Source organism: Mastigoproctus giganteus, chromosome 8, assembly GCF_048544385.1.
Source record: "Mastigoproctus giganteus isolate SK-2022 chromosome 8, ASM4854438v1, whole genome shotgun sequence".
Taxonomy (NCBI): Eukaryota; Metazoa; Arthropoda; class Arachnida; order Uropygi; family Thelyphonidae; genus Mastigoproctus; species Mastigoproctus giganteus.
The window spans coordinates 95,158,941-95,178,650 of record NC_143582.1 but is presented as its reverse complement, the minus strand read 5'-3'; the positions used below and the strand labels follow the sequence as shown (position 1 = coordinate 95,178,650).

Here is a 19,710-nt window from a genome sequence, read left to right as displayed (position 1 = left end):
GGTATTTATTCTTGGATTTTTCAATGTCCACAACATGTTAATCAGTCAACCACACTGCGCACGCATCGATTAGTGAGAGATGGAATGCTGCCATTCGACAACCCATACTCTTATATGATGGATTTGAATTTTGAATCGCTAAGTGGAAAGAATGCAGCCAGCCAGTGTCTGCTTCCAATAAGCGATTGGGTAGTTGTTTAAATTTCTCCAATACATGGGAAATTTTAAACACATCTACAAAACATCCTTACAGTTTTATAACACAAAAAACACGAGAATAGGCAAACAAAAAGATAATTTTGTAAAAAGAAAAAGGCAGAAAAATATATCTCAATAAATAATTTAAGAATCAGATTCAAAGCTTATTATTTGCTGCTTTTGTAGGTAGCGCTGTAGTTACACGGAAGTGTTCTACGTACTATATTGAGGTAAACTTCAATTATTTTACAAATATTAATATCAACGTATTGAGCATTACAGCTCTGGTTCATACTATCTAATTCTACAAGGCCATAATTGACGTGAATCGCAAGTGTGATTATGTGGTATAAAACTTTCTAGTCTACCAGTTGATAACATCTTCCTACAGTTTCAAGACTATTAACACGCGCTTTCAAGCAATTCGTAACGTATTGTTATTTGCTTCCTTCCCCCTCCCCCATCCACTTAAGAGCGGGTTTCAAATGTTTAACATAAGAGAAGAAGAATCTTTTAAGAACACCTAATTGCCTCAGAGGACTTGAGCCTACGAAACTCCCAAACTTTAAGATGGCAACATCCTTCACCTCGCAAACTACACGCAGATAGCGACTGAATGAAATGTGATATTTCTCTTCTTGACGCTGATAAGATTAGAGCCAGCGAGGAAATTAATAGTTTTCTAAATTGATCTCTTAGGATCTTCAAAGCTAATTATGTAGAAAATTAATTGCCAAAATTTAATTAACAGAATTAGTGAGTCCATCAGTATTACAGTAGTTGGTTTTATTCTTTTATCTTATCGAGCTACGTAGGATTTAAGAAATGTGCGGGTGGTCCTTGGATCAATAGGTTCAACTACATTGCGTTAGTTTTATGCCGGTCGTTTAAGACTCGCGCACGTGGGAAAATTTAAACAAGCAACAGGATGTACTCGAGGATTCTCCACGAAATGTTCGCAACGAAAATCGCACCGTCCAAGCAGTGGCCAGCATCTTGATTCACACGGATGTGGTGATGACTAATGTCCGCGCACGAGCGTCATTCTTCCCAGAAATGTTTTCGGGAGGATGTGAAATATACCTGAGAATCTGTGCAACGTTGCAGTTTCTTTTGTAGGTTTGGAATGAGGGAGTGAAAACGATTGCGAAAGATGACAAAAGTAAGAAAGAAAAAAACTCTGAGATAAAGTGATGCAAACACGGAAAGAGAAAAAGAGAAAGTATATGGAAAGAAAAACAACCTGCGGAGAGACTTGTGTAATCAACCGAATTTCAAGGGAGGGGAATTCATTTTTGTAAGCTATTACAGATTCTTCTCTCTACGTGATGGCCATTATTAAAGCGCTAGTGGAAGTTTGGAAAAGAAACTTACCACTCTGCCCCTACTTGTCTCGCAATTACTCAACTATCTAAATAATACTCGTTACGATTTAAACTGCAGGCCAGAAGCATCTTTATGAAGAACAGCATGGACTGGGTTTGATTCCTCTGTGATGTTCCTGTAGCCATTTAGCGCATCTTCTATGCGAAATTATAACCTACGTGCTCCTACATCTGTTTTTCTTTTCTAATGAAAATTGCAGTTTTACATTCGTAGTTTGAATCGCATGATCTTCTGTAGAGTTTTGAAGAACAAATGGAGAGGACGAACTACCACAAGGAGGGTAGAGGTTACCATGCTATGAAGTTGTGGCATCATATCTTCGATTTATGGATTTGTAAAAGAAGAAAGTGAAACGTTTAAGGTTTTGCATTTAATGCTTAGAGAAGAATTCTGGATTTCATTTAAACACTTCGATAACAGCAACAGAAATGGTTGCTTCCTCTTCTAAATATCTTAGAATCTTTCTTTTCATAATAAAAATGCTACATATTTTTAATTCTATTAATATTTCTGTAGCTTACAATCAGTAATGATCTTGGCATATGGCGTTGGCCAGCTCTTGTCCCAATACCTTGAACACCGGGGTGGTAAGAGAAATTATTTCTATGGCCTTCAGGAAGAGGGATACGGTGTTAAACCGTGCTCCGTTTAAACAGCTAAGATGTTCGTACATTTAGTATTTTAGTCACATTTACAGAATTTTAGCAAAGATTGGTCTGCCTGTGGTAACGGCATCTCCTGCTTGCATTTTCAACCTCTTAGTTTTCTCATTTGTATTCAGAGGCGTTAAGGTATTGTAAATATGCTAGAGAAGAATTTTCTGTGTGAACTAATGCAAGCCGGGCAGTGAAGCATGTTGTGTTCCATATGGAAAGTATGGGTAGTAGCAATAATGATTTTAAAATCGGCGAATGGCATGATTGTTCTATTTGGACTCCTGAGATAGCCAGAATCATGTTTTGGATTTCAGAAAAGTCCATACTTTTCTCTATCCCTTCTAAAGTCCTTTTAAATATAATGACTTTTAAAAGTAATCACCTTTTAAAATGTAAAATCATGGTGGCTTTCAATATCTTTTATATTTTTTGGATACTCATATTTAGGGACACCCAACAACCAGTTCATCTTTCCATGGTTAATATGTCGATAAATTGCATGTGATCTTTGGTCGATTGCCTGTTTTTCTGGACGAAAAACCCGATACCGCTTGAAAATAGATCTGCAGAATGGGTCAGACATGGCGTTAACGCTTTCAGCACTATTGATCAACTAGTTAATAGTCGCGCGTTTGTTTTCTGCCAGATCGTGACTTGAAAATGCCCTCAAATCATAATTCATCTACTTTTTAAACTTTTTACAAAGGTAATCTTGCGAGACAAGTCTGTCTCACAGACTGACTTATCTTAACATTTCGCTTTTATATTTTATTATATACACACGGGTGTGTGTATTCTGTTGTGTGTGTTCTATTCTGTTTTGGGATAGAAAATTTATTGAATGGATAATTACTTTGGCATAATTTTTAAAGTCATTACAAAAGAATATAAAAGTCAGCAACCTCTTTTTTGTTTCAGTTTTTATTTATTAAAATATCAAAATACGAATCTGAAATTAAGTTAGTATGGGAAGTAATGAAGCAATCTATTATGACATTTTTGAATAATAATAAAAAAAAATTATTTAATGACAAGAAATTTAGTCCCAGAAAATTTTTTTTGGTTGTAGTGAGGACAATCCCGACTGCAGTCAGGACGATGAACTACGGATTATCTGGTTGCATTGTGTTCCGATTCAATGATCGTGGTCGAGAGAGTCCATTTCTATATCGAAAACAGTATTATTATAGAACAATTTTTAAAAAAAGGTACGAAACCTATAAACACGGACCACTCGACTAACAGAACGCTAAACAAATTGCTTTTGGAATAATACAGGGCGATTCAAGAGGAAGAGTAAATATTTTGGGAGGCTATAGTATCGATTATTCTGAGTAAAAAAGTTCATATAAACATGTGTCCAATTCTCAACGGATGCGGAGATACAGCTGTTTGAAACTGGCGCGCACAGATCCCTGAATTAGATGTGACCAAGAAGCAGTTAAAATCTTACGCCGTTTGGTGTTAGAAGTGTTGTTAAGAATTCCGCACATCTTCAATATACCGAAATCGTGTTTGTCTACGGTTTTTGTGGTGGAAGTGCTTGTACAGAATACCGTCGATAGTTTCCTAACCACAGAATACCGGATTCAAAATTACCCCCCCCCCAGGTCTTTTTCATTCTCTACCACCCTGAGTTTACTTGTAAGCTTTCCATTTGATTAATGATCGCCAGTATGGATTCTTTGCGTGTTGATCCACAAACGATTTCTTGGTACATATCGCTCATTTAACTGCAAAATGCAGTTAGGAAAACCAACTGCATTTTGCAGTTAGTTTTCCTTTTCGCCTTTATTCCTCTGGATGATCACTTTGTGGTAGTTCCTCAAACTTCGGGAATACGACACTGTTCTTTCATCTACTCTTTTGCTTCAGCATATCAACGATATCATAACACGAAATGGACCTCCGATCAGTGACCTTTCCCACTGACTGCTGCAAATCCTCTTCAAAACTTTCAAATCTTAAGGTTTTACCAATTTTTGATCATTTGATAAATCCTGAGCTGAACAGGTCGGCAAAACTTCAACATAAGTTTGATAAACGCCAATATCTCTGCTATTTTACAATACACAAAGCAATAAATTTATTTATCCAATCCCAATAGAACTCAATTATTTGTTATTTCTCTGAAGAATAATTTTTTTTCAGTTATCCACTTTTAATAATATTCGAGTCTCGGAATAATAGAGATTTTCGCACCTATAACTTTCTAACAGAATTCTTTCGGTTTATTGTTTATCATAGCATTGTTTTTCCTCTAAATTCTGCTATCTTTAAAAACAATAATTAACAATACATTAAAACAGATTAAATGTATTAAATTAAAAATGATAATGCAACATTTTTAAAACCTCTGGGATTCCTTTTGGAATCTCCAGGCTGTTCAGAGTTTGAAAACCACTGCTCAAGATACGTCTTCATTCATATTAAAATATCTCAAAAACCCTCATCCCAGTAGTTTTTTCGATATTAATTGCCCATCTTTCATTAAAAATCAAAAACAAACACAAAAAAGACCTGTAAAATCATTCCTCACTCTCTGATTTAAATATCTCCGAAGCCCCAACAACCTCTCATGGAACCCAGTTTTGAAAGCTTAATAATCTAAAGCCAGGATCAATTCAACCTTTTCGACCCGGTACCCCTTTTTGGTTCCAATCTTTACTAGTCTCCAAAATGAAATATTTTGTTTTGTTGTTCTCAATAAAGAAACATTGTGATGAAAAGACAATTATTTCTAAACCACTTTCAAAAGTCACCTTTCTACGTTTCAAACTATGCAAACTCATTCGCTTGGCACATAATGAACAGAGAATCTATCTGGTGGATCCTCACAGACTTGTCTGCGGACCACAATTTATGTGCACTGATCTGGAATTACGGTGCAATTCCAGATGTGGCACGTCATTTCCTGTATGCTGGTCTATATTCCGTGTCCGTTTCTGTAATTACAGAAATAGAATTCTGCTGCTCAGACAACTGCAGCAGTGCTACTGTTAGGATCGTATTTAGGATTTGGGCGTCTATTGGCATTAAATTAAGAGCAGCCACTGTGCATCCCCCAAAAATAAAATACACATTTTAATCCCTATGAAGATATATCGTTAAGGAATTTCAGAATAACTGAATTATGGCATGTTCGAACAGGTTCTATTCATCTGAATTGGTGTTTCTTTATGAATTTAGATATGCTGATTACTAATTAAAATACCTAGATGTCATACTAGACAATAACTTATCCTTCCAACCGCATCTCAAATTCCTAAGACGAAAGCCAGAAACTACTCTGCCATGGTAACTAGGATCACAAGGCGAGACTTGGGTCTCAAAAAGAGTACCTAGCCTTATACTAAAAGACAATTTTGCTCCCAATAATCACATATACCTCAGTAATCTGGTACGACAAAACCACCTTGATCGTAAATAAGAAAACCCTGGATGCAATCCAACGCACCATCCTGCTCACTACTACGGCGCCTGCAGTACGGTGAGTAACCCTGCGCTGCAGGTGATTGCAGCAGTACTTCCACTTGATCTTGAAATCGCAACAACAGGGCTGCTCTACTACTTATCACCACTTTCCTGGAATTTACAACAGACCCAACAGACAACCATAAGGCAGAAAAGACCCGGCTTCAGTCTCACCTGCTGCAGGTGTGGCAGAGCAGATTGGAGGAAACAACCAGAGGAGCCATCACCCACAAGTTCTTGCCGCAACTTGAAAAAAAAAAAAAAAAATTCAAAATCGCCTACTTGGTTCTTTCCGGGGTTGCAAACAACGTACTTGCAAACTGGACACGAACGCTTCAACGCAAAGTTAATGGACTTCCCCCTCGTAGAGAACCCATGCTGTACATGTGAAGAGACAAAACCTGGGAACACCTCATACATGATTGTCCGCAATATGTGATGCTTCCTAATCACGAGAATAAGATTCCTCCTCAAAGGGCAAGAGTTCCACCTACTGGATTCAGCGGAGGAATACAGTCCTAACCAATTTCACTCAAGAACTTTTCTCAAGAAGGAGAACGCTAAATGCAATACACCTGGAGTGAAAGACGACAAGCCAGACAACAATTCAGAACATTCTTTCGGACATACCCCGGAATGATAATTATACGGAATATACTAGCTGTCTTGCCTAGGAATAGTAACTGTGCACTTCCTACAATGATAAGAACCAAAACTGGGACCAGGAAAACCTACCAATGTACCAACAAATATGAGCTCTAAGTGAAGCTGACAAATGTACTAACCGAAGATAGGGAACCAAAGACATCCAACCTGGACGGGACACTGTACCATGAGAGACTCTACTACCGGACATGATCTTTATGACTACACTACGACTACTGCAGCCTCGCTGCCATGACACAGGGAAGGGAGGAGATGGTCTTTGTGTGTCCTCCCCCAATACTTCGACTTGTGAGGCATGCCTTACTGACCTACCTGGGATTGCCTTTCCTATCGAGCCCATATTTATCTTCCCTCAAGTCTTCAGTCTCCCCCCCCCCACTCTGACTAATACGTAGCGTAAACCCCACTCAACTAATCAAAATTAACGATATTTAAGTTGAAACTGCGACCACATCGACCTCTCCTGACCTTTTCTAAACTTAAGTGTCCCCTGTTTTTTTTTTTTTTTTTTTAGGTCCTAGCCACTGAAGTCTCAGGAAATTAGGTGGCACGGTCTGCCACAGTAAATATAAAACTACTGGGTACCCGGTCTGCCTCCACTGGGCAACGGTGGGTCCCAGTTAGGGACACAAAGCCCAGAAGAACAACTATGCAAATCACTACACATATACAATATTCATGCACTTTTATATCTCTGGCCTAAACAGTGTTCTGTTTCACACAACGATGCACGCTATGCTGAGATGGGGGAACCCCCTGGTGCCGTTAGACACGAAAACACTTTATGAATATGACCTTGGGATCTGCATAGCATTAATGATTTGTCCAGAAATGAAAGAAAAATAAATACGCTACAATATTATAAGAATAATTAATAATGATTAACTTTTAAACAAAAATGGGTATTAATCTTTGTTACAAGTAAGAAACAAACTTTAATTTGTGATTTTTAAGAGAAGAAACCCTCCTCGGATTAATAAAAAATATTCCTCAAAAATGTACATTTGAAGGTCTTTTGTGGTCAGTGTGATCATCCAGAACCAGATACTTGCCCATCATAGCCTCATCCCACATTCATTGGCACTTTTCCATTTATTTTATGCTCTTCTGGAATGTCTTACCATGTTATTCACTAACAGTCCTTAGATTTGGTCTGGAAAAATCGAGGTTAAAGCGGTAGTAATGAAGCTTGATTAACATTCTGTATCCCATTCTTCTGTAATTTTCAATTAACTTGTTGAATAGTTTTTGTTTTGTATATTTTCTCTTAATATTTCAAAGAAAGCCGTTCACTACAAAGCGAAACGAGTGACAGGCATTTCGCTCAGCATCAGTAATTTTGCTTTCCAGTTCTAGTGAAGTTAGTGTCTTTTTAACTTATGGACTAATAAATATGCTAATTTTAACTTTTGCATCAGACAGTTATGGAAACGTAGACTGTTTATGCTTGATGGTGTTGTCGCCTTGAGGATTCAATAATTTAACAAATTGTTGACCAGCCCGAGCTTGTTATGGAGAGGCGGGATTGTTTACTACATTGTGTCTGCAACTCAATTCTAGCAGACCATTCTCTCCTCCTGTAGTACTGATCTACTACTGCCTTGCTGAGCCTTAGTTGCTAATGCGCCAATAACAAACAAACAAACAAACAAACAAACAAACAAACAAACAAATACTGCCTTGCTGTTCTGGAGCCAGAGAAAGCAAAGGAACTTAGTAAAACCACCCTGCAAATCCAGATAGAACCCTAGAATCTGTCTCCACAGACATCCCATTTATATTGGTCATAGTTGATTTTTTTTAATACACGCTTCATTTCCGTAGTCTTCTTTACGTCTTTAACATGAACAGAGTGAGCAACATGCATCGATGGGTGTACGTTCCCATCGTGAAGCAACACTTTTATTTGAACTGTCTATGAAAAGGCGCCGCCTTTCTGGATTGTGATAAAAAATAAATTTCTTCATAAAGCAACATCAGCACAGGGATTAAGCGACAGTGTAAAAACATGTCTTTTATTGTATGTAGAAATCTACTGCGATCCAGTGAATTGTACTCTTTTAAACGAGATGTCAGTAAGGACTTGGGTCAAATGCAATACACAGCTCCTAAGTCATCCAATCCTTGCTGATTAGGGAAATGTGGCGTTTTACTTTTCTAAGGCGTAATCTTAATTATCGTCCTTACCAGATCCGTCATCCAGTCCTGAAGAATATTCTGTGGAAGGTGAATAAGGAATTTGCAAGTTTGATTGGGTTACTGCGGAGTGAGATGGTATGTTGAGATGCGCTACAGCTTTTTGATCCGTAGACCTTAAATATTGATGTATTTCACCAAACAAAAGAAATAGCTGTAAAATGACGACTGCTATTTTTGTTTGGTAGAGAGAGCCCAAAAACCGGCGCATGGCTTATAGGCGCTCTCTTTCGATATTTGGGGTTATAGAAGAAGGCATACATTTACGACTACCATGAAATTAACATTGACCTGCAACTACCATAGTAGACATAAGGTGCTCACGTCTTGATCACCCTTAGGCACTGCGAAATTGGTGTCACCAAAGATGTTATGCTTCACCTGCTGCGGACCTATATAATATTCATAAACGTAGCAGAACGTGTGTGAATATAACTTATACTTTTGCTTGGTAGCCATAGAAAACTGTAATGAAAGAAATAACCGTTATTACACGAAGACGCCAGGCTTTTATATATCACAGTATTGGTACGCATCTATGTAATGCATATAAATGTCACATAAACATAAAACCTTCAAATGCCTCCAGAATATTGAGACTAAAGAAAAACCAATGACACCATTGGATTCGACACAAAAAATTCATACACCGATGAGCCAAAACATTGACCACCTACCTAATATGATGTTGGTCCTCCACGTGCAGCCAAAACAGCTCGTATCCAGCGAGGCATGGACGTTACAAGATTTCTAAATGTGTCTTGTGGTATCTGTTACAAACACGTAATCAGCAGATTATTATTCAATTTATTGCATATTCTTCACCCCTGAACAGCCTTCAGCCCATTTCATTTAACTTTAAGGTCCGTGGTTGAGATGCCGCAGATCGGAGTTGCTGTTTCAACACAAACCACAAATGCTCGATGGGATTGATGTCTCGGGAATTTGGAAGCCAGGGCAATACCTGGAAGTCTCATGTTCGCGAACAGTCCAAGCGGTGTGGCATGACGCATTATCCTGCTGAAAGAGGGCATCGCCAGAGGAGAAGACTGTTGCCATGAAAGGGTGTACCTGGTCAGCAATGATGTTTAGATATGTAGTAGACGTTAGACTTCCAGACACATGGATGACTGGACCCAGGGTATCCCTGCAGAACGTCGCCCAAAGCATGACGAGCACAGTTACCTCATCTCTCACTGTCGCTAAGCATTTAATATTTTCAGTCATTAGGCGTGTGATAAGATTAATGAGGGTGGTTTGATTGTAAAAAAAGCATTTATTATTTGTTAGATGACGAATTCCATCTATTGGTGGTTTACTTGTGGCCATTGAGTTTGGAACGGTCTGGGTTGGAATCCCATCGGAGGAATTCTTAAAGGCTGGTTCAGCAGTGGATGTAGTTAATCTCAGGCGAAGGAGTACGACTTTGTGTGGTGCGTTATTTCAGATTTTTCAGTTCGCAACACTCAAATTGGACCATTAACACTCATACATACTTCTACAGAAAATAAAATTACACGGATATAAACTCAAGCTCCGGTGCAGTCAAAATAATTTCAATTAGAATTTTTGTAATGCCATGGAAACAACACCATATCCAGTGGCCCAGCAGAAAATCGAAGGCGCTTCCGCAAAACTTATAGCAAACCGATGATGTTTACCTAACTATTTGCAGGCTCAATCTGGTTAGGGCCTCTCCTTTCCGGTATGAGAGCCTTCGACTACATCATTATCTATGTTCTTCTCATCTAGGTTCATTTTATTGCTGTATGAAGTCCCGAAACATTTGTGGGAACAAACATTCTGCGTGGTTATAATCACCGTCCCCATATCGGGTGGAAGAGGCCTGGGTTCGAATTACGCGAGCAACGTTTATGGGATTTTTTTCACTCCGTGGCTCAGTTAGTCGGTCTCAAGCATGGACGGCAAGATTTTTTCTCCCGGAAACTCTGGGGTTTTTTTTCCAGAGAAATAGGCTAATGGACCAGAGAACACATGCAATTTATGGATACATTACACATGGGCAGATAAGATCGTTCACGGATGGTCCTAATATGACAGTTTTTTTTATTATTATTTTATTTGTGGAATATAAATAAATAATTAACGCTCTGTTCACCAGCAGGCTAAGAACTGGTGCTGAATGAACCATGGTTTGCAATTTCTTCCATAATTAATCAAAACGAGACATTTATACCGGCTAAAAAACTTTGAATTAAAAATATCGAAACATGACTTTTTTTATGCGAATAATTTATTTGCACCGTATTCGTTAATCCTTGTATCCATTAAAGAATACATTAATTTTGCATTCTCTCCATCTTTCCATTTTCCTTATCATTTCTGCTCTTCCGTTTAGCACAGCGACATATTTAATCCCTGTTGGGAAATTAGTCACTGCAGGCTTGGATCCTTTAATTTCACCTTTAATTATACGGTTGTTCCTGAAAGGAACATCCTCTTCTTTGCGCGCTAAGGAAAAACCCACCCCCAACCCCCGTTTAATGTTTTCTCGTTCCACGTGATGTAATTCAGCAAGAAAACTGAAAATTGATCCATCATTCCACTACACTGCCTTTACCCATAGGTCATTGTGATAAATATGTCAACAAATTCCTGTTTAGAACAATACACGTCTTTTTTTTTTTTTTTTTTTTTCAATTATAGATTGTTCTTCCTTTTGATGACGTCATAAACATGCTGCGCTGACATATATCCATTTGGGTGTTCCATTATTTTCCATAAAGCGCAGTCTGTTATACAGTTCCATGATCACAAGGAAGAAAAATATAGTTTTTATGCTAATTTAAGCTTTTTTCTTAAACAAGGAAAAAAGGTCGATGAAAGGGACTGGCAAAAAAAAAGGCTCGTCAAGTTTCATACGATCCCCAATTCAATTGCATCAAATTTCGCTAAGGACTGCTTTTGTGTGCTAATTTTCCTACTTTGCTAAATATGCTACTTAAGTAAACAATGGATATGTGCTGCACGTGGCACGCAATGAGCCTGACAACGAACAGCTGGAGGAGACTACCTGTTTGTTACCATACATTAATAGCGCTCTCAAGGACAGCAGGCTAAAAATGATCTTCATACGCTGCTTGGATTCATCTCGCAGTTCTCATTTTTGTGTTCTTTCCTGTGCAGTAGCAGACAGTCACTTGTAGAATTTAGGTTTCAACTTAATGATTTAAAGTAGAAATCTTTAAAGGTCTTTGGTAAGATTACAGGTAACGGGAGGAAAAAAAAAAACAATTCACAACTAAAGACAAATTTCGACGATGTTATTGATTTAAACCGTTTATTAGAGTTAACGATGGTATTTGATTTTTATGAGGACACGCAGATTATCAAAATGACCACTTTTCTTAAACAGTAATTGTTAATTTTGATTTTAACAGAATGAAAAAAAATTCATGGCGACTGTCCTTTGTAGAGTTTGTCTAGAAAGAATAGAAACGACTCTTGTGAATTGCTGTAATCAGTATCATACATTATTGCAACTATGTGAACGTGACGTCACATTTTTTACATCACGTCGACGTAATCCGAGTGCGCACGAGATTTTTTTTTTTCTCTGTCATCGGTATTACGTGGTACTTAATGCTATTACTGGTTGCATTTTCAGTTACCTTTGATATTTGTGCTCAAGCCAACACGAACTGATGTGATCATATTTGAAAGTTATGACAAAACTGAATTTTATATAAGAGATATATTTAGTCAATTAACAGTTGGTTTGGCTTTATTTTGTGTAGTTTAAAGAACTAAACGACCAGATTAATTCTCTACGGTTAATGTATTGCTTAGTTTAGAATCACTGACTAGGAGAAGGTCAGCTGGTTATTGACACCCACCTATGAAATAGTCCGCCCTTTGCACTTGGCATAAATGAGCTACCTATAAAGCATCTACGTGGTGCAGACTCCAACTCGTAACACGTTTAAAGGTTTCTTTCAAAAAATAAAACTAATCAAGTTTTTCTTTCATTTCTATTGACCCAATTACAGTTATATATAAAGAGTAGGCCTTGTCAGTTAACTCTGAGAAAAGTATTTAGACTGGGTGATCCAGCATTGTATTAAACCTTTCAGCATAATCAAAGCCACGCATCGGGAGTCAGCTTGCTGTCATCGCGTTTGCGTTATCGCCACGAGGAATCGAAGTAAGCGAAACACGAAAGGATCGACTTACCTGTAGATGTTGCATGGTCGGATCGCCAACACAATGAAAGGGTTTTCGAAGGTCTCGGACGTTCGTTTAGTATTCCGTAGCAGCTAAGAGGTCGAGAAGGGGGTGGATGGTTGGGTGTCCCGGGCCACTTGGTTGTCTTCGGTCTAGTCACGATTAATACCCGGTGCACATCCATTCACCAGGACAGGAAGTCGAAAATGCGTCAGCGGTTTCGCAACTTCGTTCATGTTTTTGTGAGTTCACACACACATCTGCATACTGTGGGTGAGGCTGGTTCATTGAGGTGCACGCCTTTTAGATCCGACTACCTTACAGTCCTTCCACGTATTTCGTTTGGTCTAAGGAACGGTCAGCGTGTCGTTTCGCGAACTGTGTGAAAGTTATCTGCATTGCTTACCCTACTGACATACATATGAGTTTGTTTTCACAAGACCGGTATAGCAACGCCCTCTTGCGTGGATATTTATATATACACATATGTATATTCTTTTTCTTTCCCATCCCCCTTCCTAAATAGAGGGACCAGTTAAGCAAACAACTGCCGATTGTTTAAGAGTCGATGCAGACCGTGTCAGGGTCGTCAGGCTTAATAACATTCCGATCTGCAGGTGAATGTGGGAGGGAATTATAATTTAGTAGGTGGGAGGTTCCTCTGTAACGTAAGCGGCGTGGCTACCCTTGAATCTGCCGCGGTAAGACCACACAGGCAGCACTTCGAAACCTGTAATTGAAGGAAGTTTGGCAAGATAAAGAGACATCTTTAGTTCGATGTAGACATTTTAGAAAGAATTGCTTCTGGAAAGAATGGGTTTTATTAAGGAAACTTTAATAACTAAGGAAACAGCTTCAAAGGTCGCATCGGTTATGAAGAGCGTTTTCCGAGAAACTGTTAAGAAAATTCATTTAATAACAACCGGCTTTCTACTGCTCCCAAGGTGTCAGTGAAGATTGACGTAGAGGTGATAGTCATTATTCCGGGATGATGCTGCTGCCTCCGGTTACGGAACTAAAGGTGTTATCATCTGTAATTCCGCGCTATTAGCATAAACGGAATTAGTATTAGCCATTCGGTACATAAAGCCGTTTCTCTTTCCCTACGTACGCAATGATTCAGATGACCTTTGAATTCTCTAAAGTTGTGGGCCTCACCTATGAACGGAAGTAACTTATTCCAGTAATTAGCATCTTATTGTGTAAGCGAGAACTTTCTAAAGTCCAGTCCACAACTCCTTAATGGTCCTTCGTTCCGGCACCACCTATAACCGCAAAAATTCATCTTCACTCATTTTGCTGTCCTTTCTCAGAGCCTTATAAACTTCATTCCCCCTCTACAAGTCTCCCTTCGAGTCTACGGTATAGAGTTGCCAAACTCCGTAGCCGACATATGTGAAATCTCTTCTGATATGGACCTTATTTATAATGTCTCACCAAGCATGTCGTCCTTCTGTGAGGCTCTTCATGGATTCTTTGTTTTTATTTTCTGTATGGCAGATACGATACCATGGGTTCCACCTGTCTGCACTGCACAAACAACTTCATCTGTATCATTACCCTACATCACTCTTTATTCTTCTCTACTGTTGTTCATCCAGTTCCTCTAAATGTATGTTATTTTGGGATTTTTATACCTCACTTGTAAAATGTAAGAGTTTATAAAATATAAAACATAGCTGCAGCTTATCCGACCATTTCGGACAAGCTGCAGCTATGTTTTAAGCAGCTATGCATAAGAAAATCAGACAACAGTGATCCACTTTTGCCAGGTTATGATTAATATTATTGGTAAATGTACCATGGCCATCTTTTGGTGTAATTTAGGTCAGGCGGTTCAGAACGTCTGCGTAGCTTTGTATATTTTTGGCTTCGATCGATCGTCAGAGGGATGATTCACGAAGTGAATAAAGTCCAGATAACACTTCTCCCTGAGGCACTCACTCCAAAGAGTTAATGAGTTTTGTGATCGACTGGTTTTTAACTGTTATTTGAAGTGAGCTTTATTAATGTAATTTCTTATTGCTGTAAAGAACGTTTCGTTTTATAAAGATTTTTGCAGAAGTGCTTGTGCAATTCATGATCATCAGACGGGTTTTCTGAGCCCTTCCTCATCCATTATGCCCTTGCGGATAGCGCAATGAATATAATTGTGCCTTACCCAGACAGGGTAGAAAAGGCCCTAGTTCGAATCCTTCCAATAAAGCGAAGAAGTTTTATGGACTTTTCTACAATGTAGCTGAGTTAATCGGTCTTTTAAGAAGATTGCGTGGTTTTTCTTCCCTGAACCTGGGGTTTTCCGGCCGGAAAACAGGCAAATTGACCACAGAATACACGTAATTTACAGACACGATATTCTGACGCCTCATAGCTTTAGTTTCTTTGAGCTTAACACACACGCATCCTTTAGTAAGGGTCCGATCTGATTCATTCTTTTATTCTTTCTGTTCATACGTGAAAAATTCCTTGGCTCCATTCTTTCCTTTTCTAGCCAGTGATGTCTTATAACCAACCTTGGTCAGCATAACACTTTGTGGCATGATAACAGATTAACTAGTAGCTGTTGTAGGTGTTGGTACTTTCATCTCTATAATCATCCTATACCATTCTACTACTTTGAAGGTATTCTGCATTCATCCTCTCTGTGCTGTCTTTCCAGTTGAAAAACGCCATGTAGCGTCTTAAAATGCCATCCTGTATTCTGAAATTGCAACCCGGGTTTCCAATTTATTCTTTGTGGACAATTAAAGTTAGACTGCAATAGTAAATTGTCTAATTTGAGAGGCAGTTATTTTTTTTGTAAAAATGCGAAGATCTAATAATTTTCTAAAAAGCGCTGGACTCATCAGTGCAAATCTCATGTATCTGTTGTGAATCAATAACCCTAAAGTCTGATTTTAATTTATAACGAAGGTATCATGAAAGGTTATGCTGTATTTTTTTCGATTAAAAAAAAATTCTGCCCAGTTCATTGAGGATTCAAAATGGATGAATTAAATTTGAAGATTGGTAACGCAACCTTATTATAGATTTTTAAAAGTTGGGAGTATTGAGGTTTCAACGAATTCTTTTAAAAACGGAGTTGTCTTCTAGATCTGCTGCAAATAACATGAGCGTGAGTTTTAAAACTTCGATTTAGTGCCGCGATTTGTTCGCCTCTGACATTGACACTAAATCAGAGGTGGCGATAGAGGGGTACTCAAAACAATAAGAGCTATAGTAATTATTTTGACATTAAGAAATTGAAGAATTATGACATTTTTTTTCTGGAGGAAAAAGGGAATATCAAAATATGTTTATACATATGAACGATTTTTAGAAATATAATGCAGTTATGCATTACAGGATTTTACAACGTAAATGTCCGAGTAGTTACAATGTAAATACAGTAAAACTCATTTTTGACAAAGTACTTATCCAGTTTTGTCTGAATTTTCTTTCTGTTTTCAATTTTACTTATAGAAATGTCCAGAGCTACATGTTTCATTAGGCTTTTGTTGTCCGAGTTACCTTCAAGGAACCGACGAATTTTTTGAAGACACTTTAATTTCCTTAGCTGTCAGTTTTCACAAACTTCCATCGTATCTTAAATATCACTAAAATGAAAGCTCATTCCTTTGTATTAATTCTACAATTTCCTCGGTTGCTCATCAGTTTGTTCTTGGTCGACTGCAAGAAATTTTTCTGTCTGGAGATATAGATGGAATTGGAATCACAATTAGAAGATCATCCGTGGCTATTCTCAACTCTCTTGGATAGAATAATCTTCTATTTCATCTAAATGAACTTTTAAAATAAGCCGAGTGTGAGTCCAACAGTTACTTATTGTTCGCGGTGAGACTTCATCCATGAAAACTTGATCACATACAATGCGTCTTTCAAGGACAATTCAGGTAAGCAATTATTGTTGATGCTCTCTGCTATCTTCTTCACCTGATGTCTCATATAATGTGCCCAAAAACTCTAAGTCCAGCATCAAGAGGCTGTAGGAAACCTGTGCATGTAGGAGGTGGGAACTCGATCGCCGCTTTGTGACAAGGAACATAATCTAAAAGCAAAAGAACATTGCAGTTTTTAATTCTCATTTCGCTGTTGAAATTTTGCACCCTCTCACAAAATTCTACTGCAGTCATCCATGCTTTACTGTTATGTATATAATTCACGTAAATTGATGGGCTGAAATTCTTAAAGTATTGAGATTCTTCTACCCTTCCAATTACAGTAACCGTCTATTTGTCACTTCTGTCACCAGTATTTATACAGTGTGCAAGGGGGCGATCCTTACTTTTTACACCCTTTCACAGTACAACTTAATATTGTTTTGTCTGGTTGCATTTTGTTTCATCCATGTTATGTCTCATCGATCGTATTTCTTAAAAATATCAAATTCTTTGACAATATCGTTCTACTGATTCCATGTCAACCTCAGCTCTTTCTCCCTATCTGTTTCATCGAATAAGTTGGTGATACTGCTTAAAACGATGCAACCAACCACCATTGCTTTGCACAAAATCTCTAATTCACCCATTAACTTAGCCTGCTCCTTAATTCATTCCATTTCTTACATTCGTTCCATTTCTTGCATTAACCTTTCCAGTCCAAATGACCAACGCATCCTCCAACTTTTCATGTTTTGGTTCCTTAAGCCGCTTCACAGATTCGCTGTTTTGATTCAGCCACTTCTTTTGTTCACCTAGAATGTCCCCAATACAGTGTCGCCTTATTGGTTTATCCCATACAGCAGAAAATGGTCCACCGCCATCCTCCTCTGGCTGTTACCAGGATATTTTTCCTTGTAATTGCACACCGCTTGCGTTTCAGTTAGATTCAACACTGCTTTCTTACTCATTTTGAGATGGCCCGTGTTCCTGAACTAACTTTAATGAAAATAAAGAAAAAATTTACTCTCTAGAATTAATATTTAATAGTAATAATACCAGATTACATTCAATAAAAAAATACCTGTCTAAAGTTGTAAAAAATGCAGGAAGGCGCTTGAAGCATGAAAGTAAAACGTTCTTTCTTTTGTATTAGAACCCCTGTTCTCTCAGCATGAGACAAGCACGGGAATGCTGAAAACCGTGAAAAGTGGTGGGTAACTGAGATGGGGAATTCCCCTGAATTAGGGGGCACCATATCGAGATTTGGCTGTAGTATCCAGGGTCGTATATGGATGATTTCCTGGGTATTAAGGTAAAGTAAGAGTTATGCGTGTGAGTATTATAATCGGAAATAATAGTATATTTAGATGGATTGAGCATCAATAGTTCTGTTCAGATTTGCAATATCTGTAAGCATTTTGTTAAGAAATAATGTGAATGATAATTCCAATTTTTATGTCATCTTCATAATATATTTTTTATAGTTTATTTTTTATTTGAGAATGCTTTATAATGTAACGTCATTCATAAAAATAGAAAAAAAAAGTAGAGACCCTCGTTCAATTTTCATGGGAAGAGACTGAACATTATTCAATTTAATTATGGTATAACGCATTGCTAAAAATCTTTTGAGCTAGTTTACTGCCGCTTCCCAAATTTCATAATAAATAATGCAGCTTGTCTACTAAGGAAACGTGGTTAATTGAATCAGAAGCTTTTATGCACAAGTAGATTACATCTTGCTGTAGTCTTTTAGCACGTCTTGTTTTCTTATTTAAACTTGTGGCGCTAGCATTTGCTTCCCCTTTTAACACATCGCTGCCCTCGGAACATCTTTCCAATATTAGAACACCCTTTGACTTTTGTAGCCTCCCACAAGAATATGTTGATTTGTGCAAGTGTTATTTTAACTCATACCAGAAAAAGGTATCTATGTTGCCCGTGTTTTTCCGCCTCCCCCCGACTAGCAGCTTCCAACAATCCTTAAGGCCTCCTCAAGGGATATCGGGGACATTAGGGAAGCGATAGCTCAGTGGTTACGACATCGATTCACCAACCCACTGACCCAAGGTCGAGTCCTGCTCCGGCAAGAAGCAGAGTCGCGAAACTCGCTTCATCAGACTTACTGACTGCCGAGGCAGGTAGTGGCGCCATCTGGCGCCATCCCCAATAACTATCATCCGGACTTCTCTACAGTGGGTCGTCAAGCAACAGCTGCTCTACATTAATGACCCATGGCGGAATTCTTGCTGTTACAATGGGTGATCATCACCAAGCTGCATTTTCCCTAGCTATCTATCCTTCTATCTGCATCCTAAAAAAAAATTTTCCTCGAAAAGTCTAGTCCATGAAGTTAAGAGTTAATGCACGTGGCTCTCAGCACATAATACCTACGATTGACAAAATGAAGATTTTGTCAATTCTAACCAAACTATCGCCATTTTTTTTTAGCTTTCCAATGCTTATCTATTAGATCCTCATCAGTTCGGGTGTTAATATAGTTAGTTCCCGCTAACTATAACTATATTAGCCCGAAAAATTCATTACTGCAGTACATATTTATATTGATTCGGATCTCACCATTCCTTTTATTTTGGATTTATTTCAGTTAAGCCAGAGTAAATGTAAAGGCTAAATGGGATACACCTTCTAAAATGCGTTTATCTAAGCCAGCATTTAGATAAACTGCTTACCACGATTTTTTGGTCATATTCTGAGCGCCACAGCAACTGTAAAGGAGCCCTCTTCAGGCAAGATAGAGAACGAGTAGTCTAGACTTATTTAAGACCCGTTTAAGCTGTTACTCTCCTTATTTTAGGAAACAGGAAGTTTAAGAGGACAAGGTCAGTGCGATATGGAAGATGTGCAGAAAATATGTAATCGTATTAAAAGCCAGGATTTGGGTGGTGTTTCTGTTGTGGTGTAAGGGTACAAAGAATCAAAGGTACACGGAACCGGATATGCATAAATCTTCTTTTAGAACAGCTACCTTGCTACCTATCCATATTTTCAGTTCGTCAGCGTGTTGTCTAATATTAATCCAAACTCTTTTTCTTTGATTGTCATAT

General features: G+C 38.2%; 1 protein-coding gene across 1 annotated transcript in view; it reads right to left on the bottom strand.

The window, feature by feature from the left end:
• LOC150081722 (protein spaetzle 3-like) overlaps nt 1-13,175 on the bottom strand; it is an 85,533-nt gene extending 72,358 nt beyond the window's left edge. The window contains exon 1 of the mRNA XM_090379595.1: nt 12,771-13,175. Coding sequence (XP_090235721.1) covers nt 12,771-12,785 — 15 coding nt within the window. The 5' untranslated portion in view covers nt 12,786-13,175. The remainder of the gene's footprint in view (nt 1-12,770) is intronic.
• Nucleotides 13,176-19,710: the final 6,535 nt, after the last annotated feature.